The 25,778-nt window shown below is 45.0% G+C and overlaps 1 protein-coding gene across 3 annotated transcripts; it reads right to left on the reverse strand.

The window, feature by feature from the left end:
• Positions 1–10,485: 10,485 nt before the first annotated feature.
• brpf3b (bromodomain and PHD finger containing, 3b) lies at positions 10,486–23,814 on the reverse strand. 3 transcript variants are annotated; one of them, XR_016483291.1, is made up of 13 exons: positions 23,246–23,814; positions 20,584–22,170; positions 20,132–20,288; positions 19,548–19,679; positions 19,175–19,303; positions 18,076–18,388; positions 17,125–17,391; positions 15,990–16,987; positions 15,654–15,735; positions 15,411–15,505; positions 13,201–13,298; positions 12,657–12,811; positions 10,486–11,939 (listed from the first exon to the last, which is right to left on the reverse strand). XR_016483291.1 is itself a non-coding variant. In XM_036988101.2 (13 exons), the coding sequence occupies exons 2-13, from the start codon at positions 22,134–22,136 to the stop codon at positions 11,756–11,758; spliced, it is 3,714 nt and encodes a 1,237-aa protein (XP_036843996.2). In that variant the 5' UTR covers positions 22,137–22,170; positions 23,246–23,814; the 3' UTR covers positions 10,486–11,755. The 3 variants fall into 3 exon arrangements, 2 of the variants coding, with proteins under 2 accessions (XP_036843996.2, XP_036843997.2); XM_036988101.2 differs by having other exon boundaries at positions 15,990–16,538; XM_036988102.2 differs by having other exon boundaries at positions 15,990–16,538; positions 20,584–22,167; positions 23,246–23,537.
• Between the last annotated feature and the right edge of the window lie 1,964 nt (positions 23,815–25,778).

The raw sequence follows: 25,778 nt of genomic DNA on the forward strand, positions 1-25,778 counted from the left end.
ATTGAAAGACAAACTGTTTTGCCGGAAGTCTTGGTAATACTATGAAAGTTTAGATGCCGATCACCATATAAGTTCAAAGATGAAAAAGCCTGGAAGGAGGAGAGATGACTAGAAACGATTCGGTTGGCCGTTTTATGTGTGGATTAATTGTCAGAGTAGAGGACCTTGTGCATTTCAGATAAAATAACAACTCAATGTTGATATCCCAGGACAAATTAGCTAGCAACAGCAAGCTAGCTAAATAGGACAAATTAGCTAGCAAGTGAAAGCTAGCTAGCTAAATTGCCATACATGTTTTATGCTTTTCGACCTGTCCCCAAATTAATGTCATTGGTTCAGAGTTTGTTTTGATATTTTCAAATCAAATGTTATTTGTCACATACACATGGCTAGCATATGTTAATGCAAGTGTAGCGAAATGCTTGTGCTTCTAGTTCCGACAATGCAGTAATATCCAACGAGTAATCTAACCTAACAATTTCACAACAACTACCTTATACACACAAGTGTAAAGGAATGAATAAGAATATGTACATAAAAAAATATATGAATGAGTGATGGTATAGAACGGCATAGGCAAGATGCAGTGGATGGTATAGAGTACAGTATATACATATGAGATGAGTAATGTAGGGTATGTAAACATTATATGAAGTGGCATTGTTTAAAGTGGCTAGTGATACATTTCTTACATAAATTTTTCCATTATTAAAGTGGCTGGAGTTGAGTCAGTATGTTGGCAGCAGCCACCCAATGTTATTGATGGCTGTTTAACAGTCTGATGGCCTTGAGACAGAAGCTGTTTTTCAGTCTCTCGCTCCCTGCTTTGATGCACCTGTACTGACCTCGCCTTCTGGATGATAGCAGGGTGAACAGGCAATGGCTCGGGTGGTTGTTGTCCTTGATGATCTTTTTGGCCTTCCTGTGACATCGGGTGGTGTAGGTGTCCTGGAGGGCAGGTAGTTTGCCCCTGGTGATGCGTTGTGCAGACCTCACTACCCTCTGGAGAGCCTTGCGGTTCTGGGAGGAGCAGTTGCCGTACCAGGCGGTGATAGAGCCCGACAGGATGCTCTCGATTGTGCATCTGTAAAAGTTTGTGAATGTTTTTGGTGACAAGCCAAATTTCTTCAGCCTCCTGAGGTTGAAGAGACACTGCTGTGCCTTCTTCACCACGCTGTCTGTGTGGGTGGACCATTTCAGTTTGTCCGTGATGTGTACGCCAAGGAACTTAAAACTTTCTACCCTCTCCACTACTGTCTCGTCGATGTGGATAGGGGGGTGCTCCCTCTGCTGTTTCCTGAAGTCCACGATCATCTCCTTTGTTTTGTTGACGTTGAGTGTGAGGTTATTTTCCTGACACCACACTTCGAGGGCCCTCACATCCTCCCTGTAGGCAGTCTCGTTGTTGTTGGTAATCAAGCCTAGTGGGCTACTACTACTACTGTAGTGTCGTCTGCAAACTTGAGGATTGAGTTTGAGGCGTTCATGGCCATGCAGTCGTGGGTGAACAGGGAGTACAGGAGAGGTCTGCGAACGCACCCTTGTGGGGCCCCAGTGTTGAGGATCAGCGGGGTGGAGATGTTGTTACCTACCCTCACCACCTGGGGGCGGGTAGGAAGTCCAGGACCCAGTTGCACAGGGCGGGGTCGAGACCCAGGATCTCGAGCTTGATGACGAGTTTGGAGGGTACTATGGTGTTAAATGCTGAGCTGTAGTCGATGAACAGCATTCTCACATAGGTATTCTTCTTGTCCAGATGGGTTAGGGCAGTGTGCAGTGTCATTGCGATAGCGTCGTCTGTGGACCTGTTGGGGCGGTAAGCAAATTGGAGTGGGTCTAGGGTGTCAGGTAGGGTGGAGGTGATATGGTCCTTGATTAGTCTCTCAAAGCACTTCATGATGACGGAAGTGAGGGCTACGGGGTGGTAGTCATTTAGCTCAGTTACCTTAGCTTTCTTGGGAACAGGAACAATGGTGGCCCTCTTGAAGCATGTAGGGACAGCAGACTGGGATAGGGATTGATTGAATATGTCCGTAAACACACCAGCCAGCTGGTCTGCGCATGCTCTGAGGACGCGGCTGGGGATTCCGTCTGGGCCTGCCGCCTTGCGAGGGTTGACACCTTTAAATGTTTTGCTCACATCGGCTGCAGTGAAGGAGAGCACGCAGGTTTTGGTAGCGGGCCGTGTCAGTGGCACTGTAGTGTCCTCAAAGCGAGCAAAGAAGTTGTTTAGTTTGTCTGGGAGCAAGACATCCTGGTCCGCGACGGGGCTGGTTTTCCTTTTATAGTCCGTGATTGACTGTAGACCCTGCCTACCTCTCGTGTCTGAGCAGTTGAATTGCAACTCTATGTCTCTATACTGATGCTTAGCTTGTTTGATTGCCTTGCGGAGGGAATAGCTACACTGTTTGTATTCAGTCATGTTTCCAGTCACCTTGCCCTGATTAAAAGCAGTGGTTCGCGCTTTCAGTTTTGCGCGAATGCTGCCATCAATCCACGGTTTCTGGTTTGGGAATGTTTTAATAGACGCTGTGGGTACGACATAGCCGATGCACTTGCTAATAAATCCGCTCACATCAATGTTGTTGTTCGCCGCAATGAAGACCATATCCCAGTCCACGTGATCGAAGCAATCTTGAAGCGTGGAATCCGATTAGTCGGACCAGCGGTGAACAGACCTGAGCGCGGGAGCTTCCTGCTTTAGTTTCTGTCTATAGGCTGGGAGCAACAAAATGGAGTCGTGGTCAGCTTTTCCGAAAGGAGGGCGGGGGAGGGCCTTATATGCATCGCGGAAGTTAGAATAACAATGATCTAGGGTTTTGCCAGCCCTGGTTGCACAATCGATGTGCTGATAGAATTTAGGGAGCCTTGTTTTCAGATTAGCCTTGTCAAAATCCCCAGCTACAATAAATGCAGCCTCAGGATATGTGCTTTCCAGTTTACATAGAGTCAAATTAAGTTCGTTCAGGGCCATCGACGTGTCTGCTTGGGGGGGGGGGGGGGGGGGGGGGGGGGGATATATGCGGCTGTGATTCTAATCGAAGATAATTCTCTAGGTAGATAATGTGGTCGGCATTTGATTGTGAGGAATTCTAAATCAGGTGAACAGAAGGACTTGAGTTCCTGTGTTGTTATGATCACACCACGTCTCGTTAATCATAAGGCCTTCTTCTTACCAGAAAGAATCAAGAATCATGTCGTAGCCAAAAAAGTGTTAAACAAATCTAAATATCTTTCATATTTGAGATACTTCAAAGTAGCCACCCTTTGCCTTGATGACAGCTTTGCACACTCTTGGCATTCCCTCAACCAGCTTCATGAGGTAGTCACCTGGAATCCATTTCAATTGACAGGTGTGTCTTGTTAATTTGTGGAATGTGGAAGGTAGGGGTGGTATACAGAAGACAGCCCTATTTGGTAAAAAAAACAAGTTCATATTATGGCAAGAACAGCTCAAATAAGCAAAGAGAAATGACAGTCCATCATTACTTCAAGACATGAAGGTCAGTCAATCGGGAAAATTAAGAACTTTGAAAGTTTCTACAAGTGTAGTCGCAAAAACCATCAAACGCTATGATGAAACTGCCTCTCATGAGGACCCCCACAGGAAAGGAAGACCCAGAGTTACCTCTGCTGCAGAGGATAAGTTCATTAGAGTTACCTCTGCTGCAGAGTATAAGTTCATTAGAGTTAACTGTACCTCAGCTTGCAGCCCAAATAAAGTCTTCACAGAGTTCAAATAACCTACAACATCAACAGTACAGATGGTCAAATTGCTGCAAAGAAACCACTACTAAAGGACACCAATAAGAAGAAGAGACTTGCTTCGGCCAAAAAACCTGAGCAATGGACATTAGACCAGGGGAAATTTGTCCTTTAGTCTGATGAATCCAAATGTGAGATTTTTGGTTCCAACCGCAGTGTCTTTGTGAGACGCAGTATAGGTGAACGGATGATCTCCGCATATGTGGTTCCCACTGTGAAGCATGAAGGAGGTGGTGTGATGGTGTTGGGGTGCTTTGCTGGTGACACTGTATGTAATTTATTTTGAATTCAAAGCACACTTAACCAGCATGGCTACCACAGCATTCTGCAGTGGTACGCCATACCATCTGGTTTGCGCTTAGTGGGACTATCCTTTGTTTTTCAACAGGACAATGACCCAAAACACACCTTCAGGCTGTGTAAGGGCATTGTATGCGTGGGGTACAGAGATAGGGTAATCATTCAAAAACCACGTTAACCACTATTATTGCAACTTGTGACTTTTTAAGCACATTTTTACTCCTGAATGTGTTTAGGCTTGCTATAACAAAGGGTTTGAATTGACTCAATACATTTCAGGTACATTTTTTAAATTAGATGTAAAATGTAATTCTACTTTGACATGGTTGGGTATTGTGTGTAGATCATTGGCACAAAATCTCAATTTAATCCATTTTAAATTCAGGCTGGAACACAAAATAATATGGAAAAAGTCAAGGGGTGTGAATAATTTCTGAAGGCACTGTATATACAGATGAAATTAAAGAACAGCAAAAAACGTTTTTTAAATAAACAGAGGAAAGGGGTGGAAAATAATGACAGAGGGACAGATGGAGGTGGCATCATGTCATAAAAGGATGACATTTAATTGGGGATCTTTGCCTATGACATTACAAATACGGGTGCATTGTAGAGCGTTGTTGATCTATGCCATCAAACATTCCACGGGTGGTTTGGATACCAGATGCTGATTCAGACCATTAGACCTGGCAGAGGACACTCACAAACTGGTAAGTTCTCATAGCTGTTCATATTTGACTTTTTTCCCTCTTTGATATGCCAGTAAGGTAGAATTCTAAAGACAATCAACTTAAGGTTGCGATCATAATACTGTCAAAATATCCAATGGGTAATTGACAGCCCTTTCCCATCTGGACAAAAGGAACATCTACGCAAGAATGCTGTTTGTTGACTACAGCTCAGTGTTCAACACCATAATGCCCTCAAAGCGCATCACTAAGCTAAGCTTACACCTCCCTCTGCAACTGGATCCTGGACTACCTGATAGGCCGCCCCCAGGTGGTAAGGGTAGGAAACAACACATCTGCCACACCAGGGCTTCCATGCTCCATGATCCCCTCCTGTACTCCCTGTTCACCCACAACTGTGTGGCCACGCAAGTCTCCAACACCATCATTAAGTTTGCCGACGACACAACAGTGGTAGGCCTGATCACCAACAACGATGAGACAGCCTATAGGGATGAAGTCAGAGACCTGGCAGTGTGGGGCCAGGAAAATAACCTCTCCCTTAATATGAGCAAGACAAAGGAGCTGATCGTGGACTACAGGAAAAGGAGGGCCGAGCATGCCCCCATTCACATCGACACGACTGTAGTGGAGTGGGTCGAGAGCTTCAAGTGCCTTGATGTCCACATCACTATCAAACTATCATGGTCCAAACACACCAAGATAGTTGTGAAGAGGGCTTGACAATGCCTATTCCCCCTCAAGAGACTGAAAAGATTTGGCATGGGTCCTTAGATCCTCAAAATGTCCTACAGCTGCGCCATCGAGAGCATGGTATGGCAACTGCTGGGCATCCGATCGAAAGGCGCTACAGATGGTAGTGCGTACGGCCCAGTACATCACTGTGGACAAGCTTCCTGCCACCCATTAGCTCTATACCAGGCGGGGTCAGAGGAAGGCTCTAAAAATGATCAAAGACTCCAGCCACCCAAGTCATACTATTCTCTCTGCTACCGCACGGCAAGCGGTACCGGAACACGAAGTTTAGGTCCGAAAGGCTCCTTAACAGCTTCTACCCCCAAGCCGTAAGACTGCTAAACAGTTAATCAGATGGCTACCTGGACTATTTGCATTGACCCCCTTTTTTACGCTGCTGCTACTCGCTGTTTATTATCTATGAATAGTCACGTTACCCCTACCTACCACACTTCATGTTTCTGTACCTCAATTATCTCGACTTTACTTACCCATATTGACTCGGTACCCCCTGTTTTTAGCCTCATTATTTTATTGTGTTACTTTAAAAAAAAACTTGTGTATTATTTGTAACTTCTTTCAGTAAATATTTTCATTACCTTAAAACAACTCTGCATTGCTAGTTAAGGGCTTGTTAGTTGGTTAAGGTCACACCTGTTGTATTCGACGCATGTGACAAATAACATTTGATTTAATGAATAGGCTATATATTTGCTTTCCTTTAACCTAAGATTTTACTGGCCACCTACCCGATCTTAAATATGATATTTTCTGACCTTAACCCACTTGACCTGCGGGGTCATGAGTTAACCCGCACATCACTAGAGCTTCCCTCTATCATCGATAATAAAGGCCTAGTATGCTAGTATGAGTGACAAGTGACTTTAAAAATCATTGATGTCGATTAATATTTATCTTTCAGTCATGGAATACATTCATAATGAGAAGGCATTTGGATAGGGAGGCAATGGAGGTCATGTTTTTCCAGGAGAGGATTTGGGTTGACGAGCGAATTGATAACCTCCAGGTTCTTGTAATGAGTGAACTGGATAAAATAATCAATAGATTACAAAAGTAATGGGGGGAAGGAAGAGAACTGATTGCGAGAAACGGTGCAGAAAAGCAAAAAACCTCAAACAGAAGGGATAATAATCAGTGATAATGGGAGAGAGAGACATTTTCTGAGATTCGGGAGATAATTTTGGGAAAAGAAAAGGATGTTCAGAAGGAAAATAAGGTAAAAAGTAGGAAAATGAAGAATGCATCGAGGATGACTAAGGAGAGCTAGCAGGAGTGGGAGATCTAAATGTCTAAACGAAAAGGGAAGACCAAAAAACACATGGCCGGAAAAGACATGAAAAGTGTCATGGAAGATCTGGAAAGGCACAAGGAAGAGATGGGATAGAAAAGTGAGAGCAATAAAATGGAGGAGACAGACTTGTCAAGTGACAGTGAAGTTATGAAAAAAAGAGAAGGAAGTGATGGGTGAGAGAAATGAAGAGGAAATAATCTTGAGAAAATAGGAAGTTCAGAAGGAAAATAAAAACAGACGGAGAGGAGAGGAGGAAAATGGAGAACAAAGGCAACACCATTGAAAATTACAAAATGAAAGAGCCTTCGGGAGAGGAAGAGACAGGAGAAAAATAGAGAAACAATTGAAAATGAGCAGAGGATGCAAGGGGAGAGCCTTTGGGGGAGGGAGAGAGAAGAGGAAAATGGAGAGTATAAGCAGAGAATGAGAGAAGAGAGCCTTCAGGAAAGGGTGAGGAAGATGCATGAAACATTTTAAATGTCTAAAAGAAAAAGGGGCACTGAAGATCTGAACAAGGAATTCGTGAGAGAGTTAAAAAAAAAGACGACAAACAAAATAAAATCACACAAGAAAGTCCAAAGGAACAGAATGTCAAAGTAGACGTTGTTAAAGTACAGTCATGGCCAAAAGTTTTGAGAATGAAACAAATATTAATTTCCACAAAGTTCGCTGCTTCAGTGTCTTTAGATATTTTTGTCAGATGTTACTATGGAATACTGAAGTATAATTACAAGCATTTCATAAGTGTCAAAGGCTTTTATTGACAATTACATGAAGTTGATGCAACGAGTCAATATTTGCAGAGTTGACCCTTCTTTTTTTAAAACCTCTGCAACCCGCCCTGGCATGCTGTCAATGAACTTCTGGGCCACATCCTGACTGATGGCAGCCCATTCTTGCATAAATCAATGCTTGGAGTTTGTCAGAATTTGTGGGTTTTTTTTTGTCCAAGCGCCTCTTGAGGTTTGACCACACATTTTCAATGGGATTAAGGTCTGGGGAGTTTCCTGGCCATGGACCCAAAATATTGATGTTTTGTTCCTCGAGCCACTTAGTTATCACTTTTGCCTTATGGCAAGGTGCTCTGTCATGCTGGAAAAGGTCATGTTCGTAACCAAACTGTTCCTGGATGGTTGGGAGAAGTTGCTCTCGGAGGATGTGTTGGTACCATTCTTTATTCATGGCTGTGTTCTTAGGCAAAATTGTGAGTGAGCCCACTCCCTTGGCTGAGAAGCAACCCCACACATGAATGATCTTAGGATGCTTTACTGTTGGCATGACACAGGACTGATGATAGCGCTCACCTTGTCTTCTCCGGACAAGCTTTTTTCCGGATGCCCCAAACAATCGCAAAGGGGATTCATCAGAGAAAAGGACTTTACCCCATTCCTCAGCAGTCCAATCCCTGTACCTTTTGCAGAATATCAGTCTGTCCTTGTTTTTCCTGGAGAGAAGTGGCTTCTTTGCTGCCCTTCTTGACACCAGGCCATCCTCCAAAAGTCTTCACCTCACTGTGCGTGCAGATGCACTCACACCTGCCTGCTACCATTCCTGAGCAAGCTCTGTACTGATGGTGCCCCGATCACACATCAACTTTAGGAGACGGTCCTGGTGCTTGCTGGTCTTTCTTGGGCGCACTAAAGCCTTCTTCACAGCAATTGAACCGCCCTCCTTGAAGTTCTTGATGATCCAATAAATGGTTGATTTAGGTGCAATCTTACTAGCAGCAATGTCCTTGCCTGTGAAACCCTTTTTGTGCAAAGCAATGATGACGGCACGTGTTTCCTTGCAGGTAACCATGGTTGACAGAGGAGGAACAATGATTCCAAGCACCACCCTCCTTTTGAAGCTTCCAGTCTGTTATTCGAACTCAATCAGCATGACAGAGTGATTTCCAGCCTGGTCCTCGTCAACACTCAAACCTGTGTTAACGAGAGAATCACTAACATGTCAGCTGGTCCTTTTGTGGCAGGGCTGAAATGCAGTGGAATTTTTTGGGGGGATTCAGTTCATTTGCATGGCAAAGAGGGACTTCGCAATTAATTGCAAGTCATCTGATCACTCTTCATACCATTCTGGAGTATATGCAAATTGCCATCATGCAAACTGAGGCAGCAGACTTTGTGAAAATGAATATTTGTATCTTTCTCAACTTTTGGCCACGACTGTAGACAAGCAAAATAAGAGTGCAACGAGGACTTGTTCATGCAAGAGCTAGAGATACTGGGAAGTGGGATGGATGGGGGAATGAAGCATAAGGGAGCAGATAGTAAAAGGGACAAGCAAAGAAGTCATGAAAGAAAATAAAAATAAACTAAATGCAGGAGGATATGATAAAAAAGGTAGACACACAAGTAAAAGAAGAGACTGACAAGAAGACCAAGAGGAGATGCTGAAGACCGATTTAGAGCTCTTTATCAGTCAGGACATGCTTTACAACTTTGACAACTGAGCACTGACTAGCAGTGTAAGTCAGAAACTACACTTGACAAGCTGAAAAAGAAAAGAGACCAATACAAATCTAATCAAGAAGAGAAAGGGAAGCAAAAACATCTTAAAGTCCTGGACGCGGCAATGGCCAAGCAGGAAGAGGCAGAAGCCTCATTAAAGACACCAAGAAGCAAAACAGAAGGAATTTGATGAATGGAAGACATTGGCACAAGCAGAAAAAGGGAAAGTGGGATACCTAGTCAGTTGTACAACTGAAATGTGTCTTCCACATTTAACCCAACCCCTCTGAATCAGAGAGGTGCAGGGGGCTGCCATAATCGACATCCACGTCTTCGGCACCCGGGGAACAGTGGGTTAACTGCCTTGCTCAGGAGCAGAACGACAGATTTTTACCATGTCAGCTCTGGGATTCGATCCAGTAACCTTTCGTTTACTGGGCCAACACTAACCACTAAGCTACCTGCAGAATTATTAAGATCAATATTAGGTCTCTGTGGCGAAGATGAAGAGCAAGATGCAGCAGGGGTAATGGAGGAGCCTAAATGCAAACATTAAACAAGCCAAACTCAAAGATGAATTTTGGAAGAGGGTACACAATTCAATTAGCATTTTATAATTTGCTGACAGTTCACCTGCCACAACCTTTTGTATTAAATTAACAGGGTATTTCAGTGGATTATAATGGGTTTAAAAGATTAGTATACTGTATATACTTTTCAAATGTGTCATTGAAATTACTACAGTAGAGCTGTGCATTATGGGGTTGTTGAGCTATATTAAGTGAACAAATCTGGAGAAGATATTAGCTATATAGAAAATGAGGTTATCCGGAAGCGCAGGGCTTCTTTGCTCCATGTCCATTACTAACTGAAATGACACTTTCCCTTTCAGATTTGTCAATATTTTCAGTTTAAATCAACTGTATCGTACATACCCTGTACATTGACTGTGGCCATACAGATGCTTTGAGGTTCTGGAGCGCCTCATTTACATTTTCCTCGTTATTGTACATGATAAAATAAACCTGGTCTGCTGTCCACAGGTTTTACTGTCCACCTAAATACTTAAGAATTTGAGTAAGCATGTTATTTATCATTCAGTGGATTATTATATATATATTGTTTTAAACCAGATAACATGCAAAATTATGTCTTTCCCAAGTGTCGACCTTATTGTAATTTGGTAATATTGTCACACCTAGATTCCAACCAATCAAAAAAAGATTTTCAAAAGTTTGTTGGATAGAACAATTTATTTACCCACATGAGAAAATACTGATTCAGACAGGTTATTTGGTGAGTAGGTCAAATCTGCAATTTGTACAAGCTTACAATGTTTGTCTGCATTTTATAAACCGGTCTGGAATACTATGAATATTCTATAATAAATATAACATTCTGTTCTTCACGGTGGGCTAAGGATTGGTCCGCCCCTGAATGCAATATCTGAACACCTCTGCATCAGTAGCTCACCTTGGTTGCAAATCTTATAATCTTAAACAGATTTCATTTTCCATCTATAACCAATATATAAACTTCATTTCAATACTTTCCAATTTCCATAAATAAATTACATTTCTTTGTATCAAAAAGAATTGATAAAGAACTGGCCATTGCATTGTGTGTCTTTATGCAGATCCACAAAGAGAAGCTGAATACACTCTGTAGCAAGTCAATAAGTATGTACGGCCTTTCTTCATCCCCATTGGTGATTGAATTCGCATTTAAAAGTAGCAACATAAAATTAGGCTTAGTATGATATGCACACATATATACACACACACACATGTGTCTTTACAATATATAACAAGTGGTTTGTAAAACATTAAAATGTAAAAATTGTTTGTAAGAAATGGCAGTGATCCATTCATACAGTTTCAAGTTCATATAAATATGATAAATCTCTTTTCCAACCATTTGATTCATTGGCAGTAGCATTATACAAAAAGGGAGGTGTTCGTTGAACTTTGATCCAGCTACTGCAGCTCCATCTGTTCTCGGTGGCATCAAGATGGCTCACAAATAAATACCTCCAATCCCGCTCCTGGATACAGTATTGCAGGTCCATGCTCAGCAGTGAAACAACACCTGATTCAACTCACCAAGGGCTTGAAGATCAGTTGATTAGATGACTCGGGTGTCACGGTGGCACTAATCTGGATTTAAAAGAAACTGCAGAACTACAGCACTCCAGAAACAGGATTGAGGATTGCTGCCTTATGCTCTCCTCCCCCCCAAGTGGGATAGATACCTCTCCCCATATCGCCTTATACAGCCCGAAATCAGATACTGCCGGATTGGTATAGGGGGAAAATGAGGTGCATTGACCCCCCCAGACACCGCATAGATCTGAAAGGACAAAGAAAGGTGTAACCAGTAGGGATACTGCTTGCAATACACCCGTTCAGACCTATGAGAAGTGTCCAGATAAGCTTAAAGCCATCCAGATCTTTCTGACCAATGACGGCTGTTTTAAGGCTAGGGGCTGATTTGGGTCCCCACAGCTACAGGTAGTTTGACGGGACAAAGGCTTGGTCCCGGCGCACGCGGCTCAGGTGGACCATGGCGCGGTCGTAGGCCACCTGCACAGACTTGCGGATGGTGGTCTTCCTACCCTCCATCATACGCAGCTTGTCACCCGTGTCGTCCACACCCAGAGGAGTCACTTTGTCCTGCGGGAGCCACTGCCTGCAGGGGGGAGAAGAGAGGGGAGGGCCGTTGAAGTGAATATATCTATAGCTGAGGGACGTATGCATGCACATCCAATGAGCAGACACTGGAGATTAAAGTGTATGTTCAGGATAAAGGTTAACTTCCCTAATGAAGTCCCGCATTTTAATACAGTGAACTTCTTCCTCTTATATGAAACACTTTCCCCCCCCCCCTTCACAGACCATACTTCCTACTTATTTTTAAAGTCAGGTGCACTATAAACAGAGGAATGTTTCTGTCTAACCGTTTTTGAGCTCAAATACATATGTTTAATTGCCATTCGACAATGCAAAAGCAAAATCTTTTGGGCATGTTCTTCAGTACACCCTACAACAGAGGTGTCAAACATACAAAAAAAATGTTTATACTTTAAAACCAAATCAAAACGGTGTATAAATGATAATGGACATACATTCATACAGTTTCTACAGTGTCCAGCTCACTAATAATCACCGAACCAGTCAGGGAGCATAGAAAATTCCCAAAACGATGGATATAGGACAATTTTGTTCCAATGTTGACGGCGAGGAAATAACACATTTCCCAGTGCGGCTCCCGGACAAAATGAGTTTGACACCCCTGCCCTACAAGGAAGCTAGGTACCCAAAGATATTAAGCAGCCCTATAATGTGAGGTTAGAGAGCAGCTTGTGGTCACTTAAGTGCTAGCCAAACACCACCCTCCTCCTCTCACCATGTCCTCTTGTTGTCAAAGAAGAGCACCAGAAAGAGCTTCTCCCCAGCCTCCTCTGTCCTCTGCTCCCCCAGCTGCAGGACGTCCAGTGGGGGCACAGGGATGGGGACCCCGTTGTGAAACAAACCCTCCTGGGGCATCTCAGGGTCAATGATCTGGCCAATGGAAAAGATTAATTGGATTGGTTTAATTTTTACAATTCAAACCCCCTTAACATTAGATACAGCAAATATGTGACAAATTAAGTGTTACACTGGATTTTAGAGTGGCTTAAACTTGTAAAAAATAAAAATAAAAAAAATAAAAAGGCAGACGCTGAGCAGTACGGGACGTTTCTGTGATTCTGAACTAACCTACTGAACAGCAAATATGTACTAAAATGCCATATGCTTTGTGTTAGTGGATTTTAGAGTGGCCTAACTTTAGATCTCCTGCCATTTCAGACCATAAGTCAATTTCCAAGTGTTAACCCTATGATACTAAGCCCAGGTAACCACTAATCTCTTCAGTGTAGGCAAGCAGATTGTCCAATGCATTCTCTCACCAATGCAGGGTAGGAGGGGTATCCCCGACACTTGGCCCAGACCAAGTCCAGAGGCTCCAGCGCCACTACATTTTCAAAAGGCAACAGGATACCACTGCCTGCAGAGACAAGACAGGAAAAGACAAATGTCGATTCTAAATACAAATATGCAGTAAATGGGGTGTTTATCTTGGACACGGTAAAGTTCTGTCATCCAAAAAGGAAAGCGGTTATCAACACCCAAGAAAAAGTAGGCTGCAACAGGACAGACCATTTTCATATTGTTCAAATCAAGACGCTGACTATTTTTCAAGGTCTCTCAAAGCTGTGTGAACACAGTACCAGTCAAATGTTGACACTTACCCATTCCAGGATTTCTCTCTTTTTTACTGTTCTCTATATTGTAACCAAAAAAGTGTTATACAAATCTAAATATATTTTATGTGAGAGATTTTTCAAAGCAGCCATTGATGACAGCTTTGCACACTCCTGGCATTCTCTCAACCAGCTTCATGAGGTAGTCACCTAGAATGCATTTCAATTAACAGGTGTGCCTTGTTCAAAGTTACATTTGTGGATTTTCTTTTCTTAATGCGTTTGAGCCAGTCAGTTGTGACAAGGTAGGAGTAGAATACAGAAGATAGCCCTATTTGGTAAAAGACCAAGTCCATATTATGTTAAGAACAGCTCAAATAAGCAGAAAAACAGAAGTCCCTCATTACTTTAAGACATGAAGGTCAGTCAATCGGGAAAATTAAGAACTTTGAAAGTTTCTGCAAGTGTAGTTGCAAAAACCATCAAGCGCTATGATGAAACTGCCTCTCATGAGGACCGCCACAGGAAAGGAAGACCCAGAGTTACCTCTGCTGCAGAGGATAAGTTCATTAGAGTTAACTGCACCTCATATTGCAGCCCAAATAAATGCTTCACAGAGTTCAAGTAACAGGCACATCTCAACAACTACTGTTCAGAGGAGACTGTGTGAATCAGGCCTTCATGGTTGAATTGCTGCAAAGAAACCACTACTAAAGGATACCAATAAGAAGAGACTTGCTTGGGCTAAGAAACACGAGCAATGGACATTAGACCGGTAGAAATCTGTCCTTTGGTCTGATGAGTCCAAATGTGTGATTTTTGGTTCCAACCGCTGTGTCTTTGTGAGACAGAGTAGGTGAACGAGTGATCTCCACATGTTTGGCATGGAGATGGTGGTGCTTTGCTGGTGACACTGATTTATTTAGAATTCAAGGCACACTTAACCAGCATGGCTACCACAGCATTCTGCAGTGATACACGATCCCATCTGGTTTGCGCTTAGTGGGACTATCATTTGTTTTTCAACAGGACAATGACCCAAAACACACCTCCAGGCTTTGTAAGGGCTATTTGACCAAGAAAGAGTGATGGAGTGCTGCATCAGATGACCTAGCCTCCACAATCACCCGACCTCAACCCAATTGAGATGGTTTGGGATGAGTTGGACCACAGAGTGAAGGAAAATCTGCCAACAAGTGCTCAGCATATGTGGGAACTCCTTCAAGACTGTTGGAAAAGCATTCCTCATGAAGCTGGTTGAGAGAATGACATGGGTGTGCAAAGCTGTCAAGGCAAAGGTTGGCTACTTTGAAGAATATCAACTATATTTTGATATATTTAACACTTTTTTGGTTACATGATTCCATATTTGTTATTTCATAGTGTTGATGTCTTCACTATTATTCTACAATGTAGAAAATAGTAAAAACAAAGAAAAACCTTTGAATGAGTAAGGGTATCCAAACTTATGACCGGTACTGCATGTCTGAATATATATATATATATATAGATATATATTTTTTTTTAACTAGCCAAGTCAGTTAAGAACAAATTCTTATTTATAATGACGGCCTACCCTGGCCAAACCCGGACGACGCTGGGCCAATTGTGCGCCGCCCTATGGGACTCTCAAACACGGCCGGATGTGATGCGTTTATGACTGAATGTTAGTTTCCTAAAGACACATGTTTTAAATGTCTCATACCTGCAGTCCCTGGATTCGAATCAGGGACTGCAGTGACGCCGCTTGAAACGAGATGCAGTGCCTTAGACCTCTGCGCCACTCAGAAGCCCAATGTGAACATAGCGTTTATGACTGAATGTTAGTTTCCTAAGGACACATGTTTTAAATGTATACATTTATAAAGTGGACTATTATTTTAAATTGTCCAACGATGATACTGTGGTTCTCATACCTGTAGCGGTGTAATCTGCATCCCCGGTAACAGTCTCAAAGAAAGGTACTTTGGAAAGTGCTGGTTTTCCAAGGCTTCGTTTGGGTGGTGCGCTGCTGTAGGTGTACACAGTATTTCAGTAGGCTGTGCTGTTGTACGGCAGATATGTTAATGCGGCCAGTGAAAATTGGATAACCTGAGATCAGCCCAAATTACACGATACTACACAAATTCATAACACTCAGGAGTTACCGTATGTCTTACATTTCTTTGTGAAGGATTGGTGGGGGGCTACAGTCTGAGTCAGAACCACCATCGTTGTCCTTTTTGAACCCATTGGTGAGTCCTGAAAGAAGACAGACACCAATTGTCAGACACTTGCTGAGTGTAAAGCCTCATTTACAACTTATGCAAGTACGCAACACAATTAACTACGCAAAATGGCAATCCTGAGTAGTTGCAAGTTTCAGGGCTGCACACGTTTGCTTTCCTGCTACCCAAATAAGTACAACAGCCATTTTGCATAGCTAATTGCATTCTTGAATTACAAAATGTATAAATTAGACTTAAATCAAAAGAAGCTCATATTCAGCCACTTACTAGTCTCCGGTGTATGGTTAGGGGTCTTGTCCAGCTCCCCCTCTGAGATGGCACCTTGACTAGGGGTCCCCCGTTCAGGTGTGGTGAATGAGGTCTGCTGGGGGATCTTAGACGGGGTAGATAAAGGGGTACTTAAAGCGGAATTGGGGGTCAGGGGGACACTACCGCCAAGACTGTCTTTCTCTCTAATCAGCTTTGCTCCGTTCTTTGCTTTTTTGAAAAGCACAGAAGTCCGGCGCCCTACTCCCGCGGTGGCAAGGCGTGGGGACAAGGTGTCGGAAAGGCCGTTGACCACCAACCCGCCACAGTATAAACTGGGCGCCTCTTCTGCTTTAGTGCAATTCTTGTTTCTTGTAGCGTCAAGGGTTGGAGAACCACTATCTGAGCTCTCGCTGTCCAATTTCAGGCGCTTTTTGGGATGGCCCAGGGTCCTTAGCTCCCCCGTCATGGGGCGCAGCGTGGGGGGTTCCAGGGGTGCATCTCCCTGCATAGGGGGAGGTGCCAGGCACGTTGGCTCCAGCGTTGGGGGAGGGGTACATTTGAGGTCCTCTGAAAGCGGAGAAAGGGACTGATCAAACTGACAGTTAATTTACATAATACTTTGGTGATTGAGTCTTGGCTTTCATCATGTTGTGATTAGTCAGGGCATCCAATACAAAGTCAAAAGTTCACACAACTCAGCAAAACAAATGAATAGGTGAATTAGCACAACTTCTTAATTAAATGGCAAAAAAAACACTAGCATGCTTGACCAAGGTTCGATTTCCTAGTATTCTCGGTTCCCCCCCTGAAATGTACTACATTGGTGTCAGAGGTGGGATGACATGACTGTATGAGGCCAATGGAGGCGAGTCCATGAGGTGGCGGTGCAGAGGACGAGAAGAAACGCAGAGTGCGCCTGGAGAGGGTTGTGAGGCCACTATGTGGGACCCTACTTACTAGACTGCAGACAGTGAAGTGCTTTGGGTTGGTGCGTGGGGGGACCCTGGCTCAATTACCTGAGGATAATTTGCTGTTAGCTCATGATTGCAACCGGTCTCGTTTCAGCAGAGCAGATCATTAAATAGGCGGTTTCTAAAGGTAATTAAACGTCACCATCATACAACGACACATTGCCTACGTTTTGATCACTCACCTTTATCTGAAGACAGGCCGTTGTCAGCCTCTGCGTCTTTCCCCTCCTCCTCTTCATCTTTGACATCTCCGTTGAGGAGCGAGTTGCGGTGGTGCTGACCCTGTCGGTACCGGATGCTGTTGATCTCGCGGCGCAGGAGGCGGATGCGGCGGGTGCGGGCGCCGCTGGAGCGCATGGTGGCCACCACGTCCAGCTTGTCCAGCAGCTCCTTCAGCTGCTCCTCAGGAGACATGTGCAGACGGTTCTCGGGGTCCAGCAGGGTGTCCACTACACAGGGACGGAACGCCACAGATGGGTTTACCACTCTATATCATAGCCCACAATGCAGCAAAGTCCTCAACACAATAAAGCAACTCAAAATAGCTCAGGGAAAGTGTTACCCTAAATATCACCATTCAGCACAGGCTGGAGCTCACTCCAAAAGAAATGAGAACAAAGTATCTGAGCTACAAACAGAGGACAGAACAGGTAGGCTATCTAAATTTAAAACTGCCACGGTTTCTGAGTACACTGCTTCGAGTCTCCTTTCATTCCACTTTTATTTCCCCCGTCTCATTCGAATTCCAGCAACTAAGTATGTATATCCACTTCCATTTTCAGGCTTTGTTGTGAAAATCACCCCCAAAATAGAAACCATCTCTTGTGCATCTTTAAAGGACAAAGAACTGGGTTAGATATGTTCGCTTGACCCTTGTTTGTTTTTTTTAGGGGGGGGGGGGGGGAGGAAGCAGCAGTAGAGACTTGCCTAGCATAGAGATGTTTGTTGCTAGAGGTTTACTTGGGACCTGGGCGACGTTCAACATGGAACAAGAACAAACGTACCGCTCTGATGTGTAGAATAAGGAATCACGGCAGCTCTAATAACGACGCTCCACAACATTCGACCTACAGAGCTTGGCCCCAGATTCATAATCAGAAACAAGCCAACATTCGTGCCATTGCGTCACTCACCGTCCTCCCAGGTGCAGCGGTAGTAGTCGTGTTTCTGGGGCGACTCTGCAAGATGCATGCCCGTGGCCGGGTCTAGGCCAGTGTTGTGGGCCTGTCGCTGGGCGTGACGGAGGATTGCACCCCCCAGGTCACGGAGACGTAGGGCAGCACGGTGGAACAGTGTATCCTTGGCGTTGTACAGCAGGCAGTTGGCCACAGTCAGGTTGAAGTCTACCTCCAGGTGGGCCAGCGAGTTGTAGCTGTGGGCTTCCAGCTTGGAGCGCATGGTGGAGAAGTCCATGGGCTGGCTGATGAACTCCAGGTAGTCTGGGACCTGGGGGGGGGGGGGCAGAGGAGGAAGAGCAGAAAGACGGTCAGGGAGACGGACACATAAAATCATTATGCTTTCCTGGTTTTAGAGTTGTTCCACCCTCAAAGTTACAATTGTTCATAGAGAAACAAAATGGGATGTTCTGAGTCCATGCCAAGCCGCCATGATCATATTTATTACATTAATTGGTTGTAGATCTCAAAGGAGTTGGGATGAGGGTGATTTGGGAACGGTTAAAAAAGATAAGCACCCTAAGTTAAGCGACAGAGGGAAACAGACTATGAACGGGCAACGGGTCTAACATTGACTTGTCGGCAGTAAACAACAAAGATGAACAGAACACGTGGTAGTCTCATGACAGATGCAGCAGGACACGTCCCTACACCACTACATAAACCATTTGAAAGAATCAAATCCCCAGTATTGGGTAAAACAGATCTCAGTACTGTGCAGACTGTGCATCATTTTCCCTGATCCTCAGAGACACAGACACGTCAGTACTGGAGGTCATTCGGAGAAGGAAAAAAATGTCAGTGACTTTGAAATTCAAGTAAAAACAGCTTCTAACCTTCATAAAAATTTGAAAAAGTAAATTACCATGGATTTTCAAACCATTTAGCCAGGTACTGTAACTATGTTTTTAACACATGTAAGCAACATTTACATGTGTCTGTAGCATTCACAAGTTTAGTTTTTTGCATTTAGTAACAGGTTTGATATTTCCCATTCGGTTGACTGGTCAGTTACGCCGTATCCCTGAGGTTCTACAGTATTAGCATGGTGACTGACCTCCTTGAGGTTGACGGGCTGTGCAAAGATCTGGCCTGCATCTTTCTCCTGCAGCTGGTCCAGTGTGGAGCGCAGCAGCACCTGCATTGGGGTCAGCTGTAGCTCCAGGGCCGCCTGGTGAACCTTGACCTTTGGGGAGGGTGAGAGAGAGATGGATGGAGTTCGGAAGGGAGGCCAGCAACTCACAAATAAATCTAAATTTCTCAGACTAAATTAAGGTACTGTATGATATTTTTAAGGAAGTATCTTAACCTTTTATTTAAGTGGGGAAAACACAGAATAAGTAATTTTTTCAGTAACAACCTGAATTGTCAAAGCATGGACAGACCGTGATACAGAGCAAGTGCATAAACAGACAGTCTAGTCTCCATACCTGCTCTCTCTTCAGTTTCTCCCGCTTGCGGATGAGCTCCACCAATAGCCGGGCTCTTTCCAGGTCCTGTCGCAACTTCTGCCAGTACTTCAGCTCCTCCCTCACAGCACACACCTTCTCATCAGGCTCCGGCTGCAAACACACAGATTTTAATTCAAACAACTCCCCGACACACAATGTAGGGGGTGCTTCACTTGTATGAGGTGTGGCTTCCACTTGTCTTCTCATTCCCTTCATCTGCCATGATGGGAAATTCCTGGTAAAGATTCACCATTTTGCTTTCACCTGTCCATTTTGTACTATTTATTTAGTGAAGATTCAGGGAGAAGAGGACTCTACATAATATTGTTGAGATGCACCCAGGGATTTGAATTTACTGATCATCATCATCAGATAGAAATATATTATAAACAATTCCAAAAACATGCACAATTTTAAATTGAGCCAGCCAGCACTACCGATGATATTTCTTCAGAATGTATATTTCTACTGATATCTGCAGTGTTCAATTATGTTGCATTCAACAGAATAACCCCCTGATGTTAACAGCCCCTTTGACCTTAGAGTGCCCAATGACCTCTGACCTGTTCAATGTGCCTCTGTGATTGGACATGGGAGTGCAGACGACGAATGAGTGCGACCCCGTTCCGTGACTGGCGTTTCAGGAGCCAATAGTTGTGCAGCCTTTGCATGAACTGGTTCTTCCTCTGGACCAGAATCCCTTTGCAGATGGTGTTCAACCTGTGTGGCATCGGGAGGAGTTAAACGCATACTGTTCATTACTACAGCATTTGAAAGGTATCCTTGTCGTTCACACAATGGGCCTAATCCTAACTTAAGATTCCGTATGGGCAACAAGAAACTTTGCACAACTTTGCACGTCAACGTGCATCTGGAGTTAGGATGAAGCCCCATGGACGTTTAAGCATCTTACACACTAACATATACCTATGAGCCAAATGCAGCATGACAGTATAGGTAGAATCCTGCTGGCTAAAGCACCACTAACAACAAGAGGAGGCTGGTGAACACAGACCTTTGAGTGGGGATCTGTGGAACTGCGACCATCGGTGTAGTGGCGGCGCGGTTGGCAGCCACCTCCAGACCCTTCTTCCCCTTCCTCTTCCCGTGCTTGCCCTCCTTCTTGCTCCGCTTCTGCACCTGTGGGGCCTCTGTGTATGCACTGCGCCCCCGGCTGGCCCGGCCCCCCACCGCCCTCCCTGTGGGATCCTCCTCGTCCGACCCCCCCGCTCCCCCCTCCTGGCCCGGCGGCGAGTGCACCTCACAGAAGGCTGTCTTCTTCACCGAGAAGGTGGTGCCGTTGACGTTGGTTTCCCGCACGGGGTCAATCTTCATGAAGAGCCCGGCACGCTGGGCGCACGTGACATGGAAGGCTGTGTAGCAGTTGGCCTTGTGGCACTGGATGGCAGCGCCACGACCCTTCTGCTTGCAAAGGTAGCAAGTGAGCTTCCAGCGGGCGGGCGGGATGTTGTCCACCCCTTCCACAGGTTCCAGGAAAACAGTGTTGGCGAAGCACACCTCTGGGATCCAGATGGCACACACCACGTGGGCCCAGCGCCCGTCACTGGTCTGCTTGAAAGCGCCACCCCGGTTGGGGCATAGCACACAATCCACAGGCCGCTGGGGCGACTGCAGGCAGCAGCGGCACAGCCACTGGCCCTCTGGGATGTAGGGCACGCCGTAGCACTCCTGGTGCACAGCCAGGTTGCAGGCGTCACAGAAGAGGATGACGTTGCTGTTGAGGCACTCGTCGTCCAGGCACACGCAGCAGAAGGCATCGTCGTCGATGGCGCTCTGAGAGGGCGCCCGGCTGCGAGCCTCCCGGTAAGACTCCTCCTCCAGGCGGTCCACCAGCAGTTCGAAAGTGTCAGGGGAGACTGTGGCGTGGCCGTCTGACGCCCGCCTGGCGTTCACCATCTCCAGCCAGGCCGCGTCCTCCTCGTCCATGTCATACTCTGCCTCTGCCTCCTGCTCCTCTGCCGAGCGCTCTATGTAGCGGTAGTAGGCTGTGGGCAGAGAAGGCGCCGCACAGGGGATGAAGGCCTCCAGCATGCGGAAGGTGGGCTCGGGAAGGGGCGTCTGATGATGGTGGTGTGAGGAGTTAGTCTTGTTGTTGTGGGGTTGTGAGTGAGAGTTGGGGCAGTGGTTCTGAGGTGTGGAGGAAGAGGACGATTGTGTGGAGGAGGAATGTTTGGAGTCTTTCTTGCGGCCTCTGGGCATGGCGGGCGGCTTGCGTCCGGGGTTGGCACTGGCAGGTGCTACGGGCTGTTCACTGTTCTCTTTGTTGCTGTTGCACTCAGTGATGTCCTGGGCCGTCATCTCGTCCTCTGTGATGACCGTCAGAGGGTCCACGATGGAGATCCGGTGGAGCCTGCCATCCAAGTCTACTTCCACCACTTTCTGGGCCTGGGAATAAGTCAGTGTCTCTCTGGTTGGGGACACCTTGAGGCTGTAGGGTGAAGGGGAGCGCTGCCGGGCCCCACCTCGTCCCCTACCAGCTTGGTAAGCCTTTCTCCCACCCGCATCCCCTCCCCCGGCCAGGTGGCCCCTCCGCCGTGGCTTCCTCATGGGCCTCCTACCACGCAGCGCCCGACACCCACTGCTACAACCAGATGAAGGAGAGAACATACTGTTAGAAACTCAAAACTGGAAATGGCTAGCTAATAATTTTTATTAACAGATGGACAGCAAAGGCCAACCATTGCCTTCTAAATGTTATGCCAATCAATGTGTGCACAAATTATGTTTAGTTGGCCAACGATAGCCATCTAACCACATGTTCACAACATTTCAACCATCATTGAGAGTGAGTGACACACAGACTGAATATGAACAAAGTAACCATGCAACCTTTTTTATTTTGGCAGGTCATTGAGGAGGAGTTACGGCTTAACTGATAGTATAGGAGCTATGGCTATACTCAAATGGGATGAAAGGCGCCCTACTGTCAAATAGTGGATTGCACACCACAGTCAACACATAATAAACTAGCTGTAGTCTACTACAGTACTCTCCACAGCCAGTAAATCACGAATAGATGTTTCTGTACATTATCCTTTGCGTTGTCATTACAGACAGAAACTACCAACAGCAGCGTTTAGTCAACCCTACAATAGCTACAGCCAATAATTTCCCCCGTTATTTGGATCAAGCAACCTCAAAGCCAATCAAGTGCCTAGTGTGCCTCAGCGAACTTATGACAAGTGCCATTTTCCAGATAAAAATGTCCGCCATTTGTTTTAAACACATTGAATACACCACGCAAACCCAAATCATTAAACATTATAGAGCTGACGAACGTAAATTCAACATGCTATCTAACGTTAGCTAGCTAGTTACAACTGTCAGACAAATAAAATGAAGCGATATAAGATCTGACCCAAAAAGTGCAACACTTGCTAACTAAGTTAGCTAAGTACACGAAACTAGCTAATTGAACAACTTTAGATAGCGCTGGTAGCTAACTAGTTGCTCCAAACGAGCTGTCTTTGGCTAACAGGATAGCTAGCTAAGTTTCTTTAGCTCGCGCTTCTTTTACCAACCTACTAATGTGTAGCTGCTACTACAAGCTAACTAACGTTACTGTGAAGTCAAATGCAGCCCCTAACATATAGGAGTGTATGATATGAACCAGCTAATCATCGTCGTTGAAAACTGTAACAACGGAGTTATCTTACCTTCACTGGCAGTTCGGCAACCGGGAATGAAACGCAGGTTTATCGTTGGCTAGATTAGCTAGCTAACGTTAGCTCACCCTGCAACACCAAAAGCCAGTACAGTATATTTCGTTGATCAAACGTCTGTTGCCTCAGTCCTCCCTTAAATACACGCCCAATCGTTTCCAAATACTGACATTAAACATAGCTAGCTAATTTATTATCATAGTATAGAAGCGAGTAAGTTGTCGACCCAGTTTTGACAAGGAGAATAGCATTTCCTAGCTAGCCGCAACCTCGGATGTGCAGTACTGAGGAAAGCGAGGCTAAAACACGCCCCTTGACCAAAGCAGGCCATCCGGAGGTTACGGTTTCGCGCGCCTGCTACACATTTCATTTAAGAATTGAACACTTTGAAGCGACACTTACGGCTTTTGATTGGGCTAACAATGTGTATTGATATGTACACATACGAGTATCAACACAATTGAAACAGTCGTTACAATGCCTCAACTTTGCTCGGTAAGTGCAACATGGTACGAAAGAGCTGGTAGAAATATATCATTGCAGATCAGGTTGCAACAGCGCACTACACAAAAGAGTCTCGGAAACACTTTGAGCAGTTTGACGCAAAATAACATACGGTAGCAGCCAGGCCTAAAACCTATGCAAAATAATGAGCCTAAAAAGTATGACAGGGCAATGAGCATGATGTGCAAACAAATGAGTTTAAAGTTTAGTAAATTAAATGTGTGCTTGCTTTTCAAACAAGCACGCAATCCGATTAACATGGAATGGAAAACTCACAGTTTAGGTTGCCTAAATTTAAACAGAAACAATAATGGGCAAATAAATAATTTTAGCCTGTTTGAATAGTCCTCTTTGAATTAGCCTACCTCTATTTCAACTGATTCTTAGTTAGAGAATACTATCTACCTAGAGTTTTCATCTGTATTTCTCGTAGCTGTTTACATACCACCACAGACTGAGGCTGTGACAGCATTGAATGAGCTGTATTCCGCCATAAGCAAACAAGAAAACGCTCACCCAGAGGCAGCGCTCCTAGTAGCCGGGAACTTTAATTAATGCAGGGAAACTTAAATCCGTTTTTACCAAATTTATATCAGCATGTTAAATGTGCAACCCGAGTGAAAAAAAAAAACTCTGGACCACCTTTACTCCACACACAGAGACGCATACAAAGCTCTCCCTCGCCCTCCATTTGGCAAATCTGACCATAATTCTATCATCCTGATTCCTGCTTACAAACAAAAACTAAAACAGGAAGCACCAGTGATTAGATCAATAAAAAAAAGTGGTCAGATGAAGCAGATGCTAAGCTACAGGACTGTTTTGCTAGCACAGACTGAAATATGTTCCGGGATTCCTACCATTGAGGATACACCACATCAGTCATTGGCTTCATCAATAAGTGCATTGATGATGTCGTCCCCACAGTGATCATACACACCCCAACCAGATGCCATGGATTACAAGGCAACATCCGCACTGAGCTAAAGGCTAGATCTGCTGCTTTCAAGGAGCGGTACTCTAACTCGGAAGCTTAAAAGAAATCATGCTATGCCCTCCGACGAACCATCAAACAGGCAAAGCATCAATACAGGACTTAGATAAAATCGTAGTACACCGGCTCTGGCACTCATCGGCTGTGGCAGGGCTTGCAAAACCATTACAGACTACAAAGGGAAGCACAGCCGAGAGCTGTCCAATGACACAACTCTACCAGACGAGCTAAACTACTTCTATGCTCACTTTGAGGCAAATAACACTGAAACATGCATGAGAGCACCAGCTGTTCTGGAAAACTGTGTCATCATGCTCTCTGCAGCCGATGTGAGTAAGACCTTTAAACAGGTCAACATTCACAAGGCCGCAGGTCCAGACGGATTACCAGGACATGTACTGCGAGCATGCTGTGACCACCTGGCAAGTGTCTTCACTGACATTTTCAACCTCTCCCTGTCCGTGTCTGTAATACCAACATGTTTTAAGCAGACTACCATAGTGCCTGTGCCCAAGAACACTAAGGTAACCTGCCTAAATGACTACCGACCCGTAGCACTAACGTCTATAGCCATGAAGTGCTTTGAAAGGCTGGTCATGGCTCACATCAACTCCATTTTTCCAGAAACCCTAGCCTCACTCCAATTTGCATACTGCCCCAACAGATCCACAGATGATGCAATCTCTACTGCACTCCATACTGCCCTTTCCCACCTGGACAAAAGGAACACCTATGTGAGAATGCTATTCATTGACTACAGCTCAGCATTCAACCCCATAGTACCCTCAAAGCTCATCACTAAGCTAAGGATCCTAGGACTAAACACCTCCCTCTGCAACTGGATCCTGGACTTCCTGACGGGCTGCCCCCAGGTGGTGAGGGTGGGTAGCAACACATCTGCCACTCCGATCCTCAACACATGGGCCCCTCAGGGGTGCGTGCTCAGTCCCCTCCTGTACTCCCTATTCACTCATGACTGCACGGCCAGGCACGACTCCAACGCCATCATTAAGTTTGTCGATGACACAA

The sequence above is a fragment of the Oncorhynchus mykiss genome, chromosome 9, assembly GCF_057628025.1.
Source record: "Oncorhynchus mykiss isolate SJ-2025 chromosome 9, ASM5762802v1, whole genome shotgun sequence".
Taxonomy (NCBI): domain Eukaryota; kingdom Metazoa; phylum Chordata; class Actinopteri; order Salmoniformes; family Salmonidae; genus Oncorhynchus; species Oncorhynchus mykiss.